Source organism: Cephus cinctus, unplaced genomic scaffold, assembly GCF_000341935.2.
Source record: "Cephus cinctus unplaced genomic scaffold, Ccin1 Ccin1_scaffold1857, whole genome shotgun sequence".
NCBI classification, from domain to species: domain Eukaryota; kingdom Metazoa; phylum Arthropoda; class Insecta; order Hymenoptera; family Cephidae; genus Cephus; species Cephus cinctus.
The window spans coordinates 357,728-366,912 of NW_014334032.1; the positions used below are offsets into that span (position 1 = coordinate 357,728).

Genomic DNA, 9,185 nt, shown 5'->3' on the forward strand with positions numbered 1-9,185 from the left:
GGGGGGGGTGGGGGGGGGAGGGAGGGTTGGAAAAATTGAATTAAAAAAAATTCTGATCAATTAAGATCGCTTATCGTAGCTCCATTGTTACAATTGTCGAATCCCAAACGTTATTCCTTTGAATTCTTCGATACCAGCATAGGAATACGACTCTACCCAGGCTTTTGTGTCAAAGAACAATGAAAGGCGTGTTTTCTTGTTTTGTGAAAAAAAAAAAAAAAAGAAAAATCTCACAAAGCTTTTCACGTAATCAATCCCGCGGCGTTAACAATACAAGTAGAGTATAGGATATGTAGGATTTCAGAAAACAAAAAAAATTTTTTTTACAAAAAAAAAATTTTTACATTTCAACTTAATATGCGTCTGCGTGCAAGAATATACGTACAATTGTCAGATGACGTGAAATTGTAATCAAGCCGAAATACGTTAAGCGCTCGACTCACGAGTCGCCTGAGAAACAATGGTGGTCCAGCCCAGGACTCCAGCCTCACTGTAAGAAGGGTACCTGGGCGTCTAAGGCGATATATTAAAGAGAAAGAGAGAAATAAGAGAGGTTGAAAAAAAGATAGAGACCAAGAGAGACGATCGACCACTTAGGAAATACTCGGTAGGCCAAGCTATGCCTATCCCGTAGCTCGATCTATGGGTACCTCGAGAAATATGAAAGAGCAGCCCTGGGCTGGCCACGCGGCTTCAGGGCTGGGAACGCGGTAACAGGAGCCCCGGGAATAACGAGGAATATGACAATAAGAGGAGCAAGCGGATCTTGGGTATCCGCCACGAAGGATTCCGAGGTCTACCAGGAGCAGAGCGCATTATCACGGGAATCCCTCATTCAGGACGCGCATCCCATTCAGCGGAACCGTCGCGGCCGGAAGTCGTATCCTGAGAGTAGACAAAGAGGCAAGAAGAGGCGGCCGGGAGAGAATAGAATGAAATTGGTCCTGGAACGAGAGAGGAGAATTGTCGAGAGACACTGTGAAGGGAATTCACCCCCGTTTTAAATAAGACATATATATATATATATATATACACACGGGGGTTATTCCGTATTCTATTCCTCTGTTTCATCCGTACCTTTTGTCTCGCATCCTGAGAGAGAACCAGCAACCAGCAGTATGAATGTCGAGGTACCAGCTATAATAGATCGGATGATCCTGAGGTAGGTCAGTCCTCCATTGCTGGTATCGTAAAGACGAGAGAACGAATCCCTCTGTCGTATCCAATTATAATAAAAAGGTCTTCCTCCTACTGCCGCTACTGGACTCGCATGCATCATTTTCGGAGGCTGGATAATAGGCCCGCGAGGTAACGGCGAGGCGACCGGCTAGTTAAAACTTTATCAATTATCAGTTGCCTTATTCAGTTTTATAACCGCAACGAAGGTAATATATCTTACGTGACAGATTCAAGATTGTCTTTGGCATCCACCATTTTGAATATCTATCCGAGCACTTGGATACCGATTGAATTGGAAGTCTGAGTTCGGACTTGTGACAGCTGTGAATCATTTTACTTGTTAAGGTTCTATGGTAGCTTTCTTTTTTTATTGATTTTTTTGGGAACTTTTTACATTTCCGAATTTACAGTCACGATTCACGCTCGGTGGGACGAATGGGTGAAAATTTGTGGTCGCCATGGAAATTCGACAAGAAAAGTGAAAAACAATTGGGCGTCTCGAGAATTGCTTTTCCTGGTGCTAATTTATATTTGTTCATTCACCGATTTTACTTTTCTGCTTATTCTCTTAATGCGCCTTGGCTGCATTGCCGTGTATAAGTACAATTCACAGTTCCGCGAGTCTTCTTATTAGCCTCTCTCTTTTTTTTTTCTTTTTTTTTTGTACCAAGAACCGTTTCACGCCCGGTGCAATTAACCAGGCTGTTTTCTGTTTCTGCGTTTGTCATTTGTTTTCGCCTCAGCCGGAATGCAATCAGGTGCACCAGGGAAACAACAGTTGGTACCAATTGGCCCCTTAGCGATTCTTTCGTATTTCAGCCAGCACCGAGTCAGACGATCATCTGGATTTCTTCTTTCTTCCCAGCCTCCTTTCTTCTCTTGGCCTTACGTTTGATTCTTCTTTAAAAAGTTTCGCCAACCCTCCGATTCTCATTTACCAACTGAACCGGTACACCCACCACTTTATTTTCGGACTACCGAGAAACTTCGTTCTCTCTCTCTCTCTCTCTCGCTCTCATGCATCTTAAATATAACTATCCTGCTCAAGGCGAATGCAACTCTTTCTCGAGCTAAGAATTTCTTGATGCACTTCCGATGCATTGCAATAAGTGCAATGAGAATTATTACAGTGTATAGCCAATTGGTCACGTACAAGGGTTCGTCGACCCTTTGAACTCGCATCGATAAGGTCATTCGAACAGGCACTGAAAAAAAATATCTAAATCGTTACTAGCATCGCCTTATAAAATAAATATAGCTGAGTGATTATTGAAAAAGAGTTGTCTATTAAAAAAAATTTTTTTTCTCCCTCGATATCTCGCATTCCATAACATACGTCACGGTACGATCTTACTTCTCAAGTTGGACGCCTGGCAGGACAAGTGTGCGAGCGTTGTTGCCGTTAAAAGGCACGCACGGTTCGATAAGGCAGGAGACCCATTGTTGCTTCGGCTCGCAATTATACAATTAATCATCTAATTAGGCTTTCATCCCCCTCCCCGTCCTCCCCCCACGCCCTCAGCTCAGTTCCAGCACACAGCGATTGTTTGACAAATATCCACGGTCCGTTCCCGAGAATCGCGATCCGCCAATCGGGTGCCTTCCTCAGCCTGGGGCCACCGCCGATTGGTGCCAGGCGAACGAACAGGAGTCTCAAATCACGTAAATTAATATGCCCACCCAATTGCGTGACTCTGCCATCCCACGTTTCAATTCTTAAATCCTTGAGGCTGATTTTCAGTGAGCGATCGCGTCGACGTATGGAAACAAAATTCTCGGCGTTTACTTCGGAGCGCCTGAGGATAGACAAGCCTTTATACACCCCTCTAGGCGGTATTGCCTATAATACCAGACCCAGCCCCGGGGCCTTAAGGTCCCAAAATATTGCCTAGTGCGTTTCATGGGAATGCTCGTAACTTCGGACACGAGCCTTAAGGCTGGATCACACGTGGCAGTAAAATCCTTTGTATACCAAACACTGTTTCCTCAAGTATGCGGAAGCCTATGGCGTACCCGAGGACTTCCGATACTACCCATATATACCAATAATAAAGTATATTCAATGCCCGTTCAAGTGCACCGTGTGTACGTACCTTAAGGCGAGTCATTAAATCTTCAGTGTTTTTCGTCATGTCGTCGTCAACGACAATGCAACGCGGCATCGGAAAAGACGCGAGGAACCCGCGACGAATCGACGCGTGTCCACGCATGAGTCTGACTCTCCGCAAAGGGTACTTGGATTTTCATTTTTTTTTCTCAAAATTAAAAACTTTTTTTTTTTTTTCATTTTCCCACTTGCACATACTTCTGGCTTATATACGTCAAGTCAATGTCTCCTTTGACTCCTTGAGCAGCGTCTCTTCCGCGAACGTGATGACACGCTAAACTAATGACGACAATCTATCCTGACAATCTGGTACTATTCATTGCCATACACATGTTCCTTATGTTACTATACAATAGTCACTAAAACCAGGGTGGCCACCTTCGAGAAGCTACATAACCCTCGCGTGCCTAACGTTGCTTTACGAGTCTCATTTCCCGCAACGTCATTCCACCGACCGCCACCACCGTCATCAGTGGCAGCACCATCGCATTACCAACCCAACCCCCCTGACCCCACTTCATCCCTTAAGGATTTTAACCATCCCTTACCAACTGTAACGGAATTCCAGACCCAATACCAATTAGCCTATTTTCGAGTCTGTCGATACTGCGTTCTACGTCTCTTGCGGGGACTTTTTTTTTTTTTTTTTTACAATTTTTACGTTTTCCCATAATTCTCAGCTGGTAACAAATTTTGCGAAAAATTTTTACTTTGATCTTTTTTTTTTCGCATGGAAAGTACATGGGGGTTGCTTGGGGGTGCTGGATTTAAGTAGAGGGTCGCGTCCGCAAGACGTCATGGTCACGACGTCGCGTTAGTGCCAGTGGGAAGTAGTCGATGTAGGAATGACACGAGCGGTTATCTCAGTGGCCACGCGATATTGTCATCAGGGTAGGAAGGGTAAAGTAGTTATGGTCTGCAGGGTAGCGACGATAAGATCTCCTTCGTAGGCCGGGCATAAGTCGACAGTGGCCTTTCTCTGCCGCCCCTGGTCTCTCCTCGTGACTTGGCCTGTTGCGACCATTTCCCCGATACAGCCAAGACCCAGGATCGAGCCGCAACCACCCCCCCCGCGACCCATGCCGCTGCCCTCGCATTATCTAGCACGCGAATTAGCCCTGTGAGATTTCTTGTAAGACTGTCAGCCCAGGATTCTTTTGAGTGCTGGCCTATTTCTTTTTTTTTTTCTAAATAAAACGAATATGCACGTAAGACCGATCCGTCGTATAAGGGGTGACTTTTTAATACCATTAAGACGACCATTCCGATTTTTCGTACGATTGCAATTCTTATCGGACTTCGATTATACCGATAGTCACGAAAAATGTATGTCTTTATCGTGTAACAGTTACGACTGTTGTCGCCGGGACGCCGGAGCGTCACCGAACGAAAAATAAACGAGTATATCCGAGAGGGTCCGATTCGATAAAGTTTGATGGGAAATAAATGTTTGTAAAATTTTTTCTTAATTTTAAATTTTTCTTTTATTTTAGTATTGTCAAGATTTTTTTCTTTCATCAAACCACTCTCGTACACTTGTCCGTTATCTTGATACCGAATTATTTGAAACACATGGTATATATACCACGGGCACTCTTATACCGACGCTACCTAGTCTCACTTCTCGAGGACGTAGTTTACTACGGTATTAAAGATAGAACGAGGACCCCGTGAAGTGGATGATTTTGACTCATGAGAAAATCTTCATCTCGCGATTACTTGGGACGAGCCACGTACACACCCCGCATCCTACGTCCGTATACCGAAGCCATGGACCATTTTCTCTTCCTTGTGTCTCTTTTTTGTTTCTCATCCACAACCAGTACAGTCAACCAACGAGCACTGGGATATATGATGTTTTATATAGTGTACAGTGACATAAAGGTATGTAAGCACTAAGGGTAAGTGTACGTGTTGTCGTCTGGAGGCACGTAGGCACTGTTGCGTCTATTTCGTCCGAGAGTCTCGTGCATTGCTTCATTGCCAGGCTGTTGATCCTTAACTTGGACCCTTTACGAACAGACGAATCGAGTGAAAAATTTATTATTAGTCGCGAAGAAGAAAGTCTATTGAAGAAATAATCGTTAGGCGTTACGCGGGTTGTACAGGAGTGCCGAATGAAAAAAGAAAAAGCTAAGCTCCAAAATGTATCGCGCACAATGGCCTTATCTTTGAGTTTGATTTTATAATACTCCGACTATGCGTATAGCAGAGCGGTTCGCGGGATTCATTCATTCCTTTAAGAATCGTTTTGTTCCCACATTCCCCGGTACCCACATTCAAAATCGTCGCTCACGTTGTCGGCACTGGCTGCGCTATTCCCCCGGGACACGCAGGTCCCGTCGTTTGTTCTTCGGCTGGGAACAGCGAAACGCGAGACAAAACCGTAAGAGCGAGGCGTGTGGCACGAATCGGGTTTTAGGGACTGTGTCAAATGACAGAGACTGCAGGACTCTCGGATACGAGAATCATTGACGTTTCACGACGGACCCGGGAACGTCGTTCTCTCGGAGCGGCATTGCCGAGCTGAGGTCGAAGGTCATAATGGAAGAAAAGAACTCGTGCCGGTTTACCCTTCAGTCGAATTACACGCCTTTATCTCCCGTGTCTTCGCAATCGTCCGTTAGAGTTTTATCTCGGGGATTTCTCCTATGTAGGGCTAATTTTAATTGGCTTTCATTTAGGTCTATATATGTATATATATATTCAGATACACATGCATATACCGTGTGTGCACTTTTTTTTCGGATGATCCAGTACATGCCTACACGAGTATCCCGTAGAATAGCGTGGGAAAGAGTCTCTCCCGAAGGAGCAATTACACGCTTCGGTATACGTTCCTCGGGACCTTATGTATTCCCATATGCATACGTGCGATCACATATGTGCGAATTTCAATAGACTAGGACGAATCGGTGGTACGAGAGTTTCGGATCGCTGTGGAATGCGTTGGTGTCTCGAAGATGTTTTTTTTTTATGATTTTTTTTTCACAACTTCGTTCATTCATTTTTATCCGAAGCTTACGGGCTTTTCGGAAAGGCGGGAAATTCAAATCGTTGATAAATCGGGCTGTCTTCGATATCCAAGAAACTCGTGTACCCGTATACCCGGTGGAACGTTCTAGAAATCGGCGAAGGGAATATATGTTTTTTCGTGGCATGTGCCGAATTCTTAAGGATCGACACATGCAGGACGTTACGTAATTGTAAACCAAGCCGAGGATGTGGGCGGGATCGTCCTGGACAGGACTTCAAGGAGCGATCGTACCCGGGACTAATCGAGAGACTCCAGCAGATGTTACGGGTGTCTGCCTATAGCGGGGTACCCGGTCTGCCTATAGTGCCTTCGTTATCTAACGATCGTTAGGGACTTCCGGAAAGTGTGCGAAATATAGAGCCTCCGTGAGCGGCTTCTTTAACGGGTCGGAGGACCAAAATTTTGTGGTCATCCTGTAACGGGAGTCCTTTCTCGCTTGACCGTTCATTCCGAGGCTTCTTTAAAAAGCATGCATACGATATATCTATATACGTCAGGGAGACCGAATAACATAGCCTGTAGTCATTTTATATGGGCAGCCCTATTTTTACTATACTTAACTGTATCTACAGTCAATAGAGTACCCATGGTCGGACATGTGTGAAATTAGCTTAATCTTTCGGCTCGGATGACAATGCCTATAGAATCCTGTCTACATACGTGTTGGACATGTATCATGTGTTCGCCGGTGACAAATCTCACCCGACCCCACTCCTGTGTAGCAGCACTGTCTCCCGCGCGTGTAAATACATTAGAGGATGATCCCCCATTGGCGCAGGAGTCGAGGGGTAATACGAAATTTCTACCGGGACAGATGGGGGCACGTTCCGGGACTGTGACGATTGGGGAGGGGTGATTTGTTTTTGTAAAATTTTATAAAATCTTAACGCGGATATTCATGGGGGTATCCTTACGCGGGATGTTTGATTGAGGGGAGGAAAATTGATCGGGTCAATTTTCTTCCTGCAAGGTCGTCCTACGCCGCTGGCTGGCAGATATCGGTGGGGCAGTAATTTCACAATGAGCCAGCTGGCGCGTGCTAGAGGGAAAGGTTGCGACCCCTAATGTAGTTATATAGTGTACTTTAACATGGGCCATGTATGTATGCGCATATATAGGTATACCGAGAGGGAACGTGCGTAAGGGCGACAATAAACGCGGATGCCTCAGCCCTTTTGTTACGGCGGTTCTCGCGTCAATGCACCCGGAATCTCCATTTCGTACAGAACTTTTACCCCACTTCCTGTTCTTCCTCTCCTCATTTCGTCCTCTCAGTATTTACCAGATGCACAAAGCCCCCACGGAATCAACCCCCTATTTTACGTCCAGTTGGCTAATTGAGTCATTCGCTCGAAACTTTTGTGGATTCGGTCCAATCGTTTTCAAGGGTACGTTTACGCCTATGGGAAAAATTTTTCTTCTTATCTATATCGGTGCAATTTTGTGATTTCTTCGTTAATTGGAAACTAGAAAAATGTTGGCAAAAAAAAAAAAATTGTGCATTGATCTACCCCAAGTACAGTCTGTTACACAAGTATCGTATAACTAAGTTTCGAGTTTGCCTATCCAGCGAGGAAACGGCGGGAACGAAGAAAAGTTTCAAGTGCCATTAAGGCAGTCGGTGGAAAATCGTTTCGCGTCGTTGAGAACTCGCCGAAAAGTTCCTTTCTCTTTAGTCGCGCACTAACATGTATCCGAGCGACAAAAATCGCGCGTGCATATATTTTTACGAAAAAAAAAAAAAATTTGAAGTCACAAAGATGTGAAGGTATATCTTTCGAATATCTACATATAGGGTGGGCTCGTGCGAACGGGGGTTGGAAAAGTGATGGACGATTAGAGAATGAGATAATTTATTAAAACTTTTTTTTTCCATCTGATACATATATATATATGCACGTGGACCGAATCCGTATGAATAATTTCGTCCGAATAATCATCCCCCAAAATCTTACCCCCCCTGCTCCACTAGACGATCTGTATTATATCAGTCCAATCCGGTCCCGAACACCCTCAACCTATAACGTCCCGTTTCTCCGGCGTTATGATTAAGCAATAAAACATTTAGGCCCGGCGACCCCCCTTTTACCACCCCAAACTGAAAAACATCCCTCTTGTCATACGTATACCTACCCATACCCTCGTGACTTATAGCACACACGCTCATGCCTCCACCCGAACTCCCATACGTGGTACAGGGCGTGACGACAGATGCAGCGGAACATATCAACCCCTACTGGGCGTTTCAGATTTTGCTAGCATATTTTTTTCTCTTCTTCCCTTCTTTTTATTCCGATCCCATATACATACAGCCTCCGAACTTCCAACAGCCACGAATCCCCAGCTCCGACCAATTTCTCTAATAGCAATAAAGGGATGATACCGAAAGTCTATCTTAATTTTTCGCAAGGGTAGTTCGGCTCGCGTGACCAATTCGGCAGGGGGTGGCTGTGAGTTTCCGCCAACCAGAAGCCTCCGCCGGACTTATAGACTCGTTCCGATACAGCCAGAGCCTCTAGATGTGCAGGAGGTCGCGTGAGTCCTGACAATAGTACCGAAGGGATGCCAGGGTATGTTAAGGGATGATCGCAGCCCGCAAAGCTGATTTATCAGACCGACCAAGCTCGCGGATTGACGTTAATACCCGTTATTTTGACCGATCGAAAAGTTTCTTCCTGTCCGGTTACCCAGACTCGTTTCCTCCTACGAGAGACCTACATTCGATATACAGGGTGGGAAAAAGATTACTTTCTTTTTTTTTTACAATTTTTATACACTTACGTCAAGTCGTTAAGAACTACTGTTTACGAGGGTCACGTAACGAGCGATAAATGTTGTGGTTATTATTATTATTTTGCCAAC

General features: G+C 45.0%; 2 protein-coding genes across 2 annotated transcripts in view; one reads left to right on the forward strand and one right to left on the reverse strand.

Annotated features, from left to right (window-relative positions):
* Positions 1–9,185, forward strand: part of LOC107273888 (MDS1 and EVI1 complex locus protein) — a 55,494-nt gene that overhangs the window by 2,824 nt on the left and 43,485 nt on the right. The window lies entirely within an intron of this gene.
* On the reverse strand, positions 624–1,446 carry LOC112495281. The gene is made up of 2 exons (XM_025091184.1): positions 1,078–1,446; positions 624–944 (listed from the first exon to the last, which is right to left on the reverse strand). Exons 1-2 carry the CDS (start codon positions 1,277–1,279, stop codon positions 832–834), a joined length of 315 nt encoding a protein of 104 aa, XP_024946952.1. The 5' UTR covers positions 1,280–1,446; the 3' UTR covers positions 624–831.

Bases quoted from the DNA above. Each gene is read 5' to 3' on its own strand.
- LOC112495281 (XM_025091184.1), bottom strand. From the start codon at position 1,279: ATGATGCATGCGAGTCCAGTAGCGGCAGTAGGAGGAAGACCTTTTTAT. The intron at 945-1,077 runs GTACGGATGAAA...CTCTCGTTCCAG, and splicing joins CTCAGGATGCGAGACAAAAG to GACCAATTTCATTCTATTCT.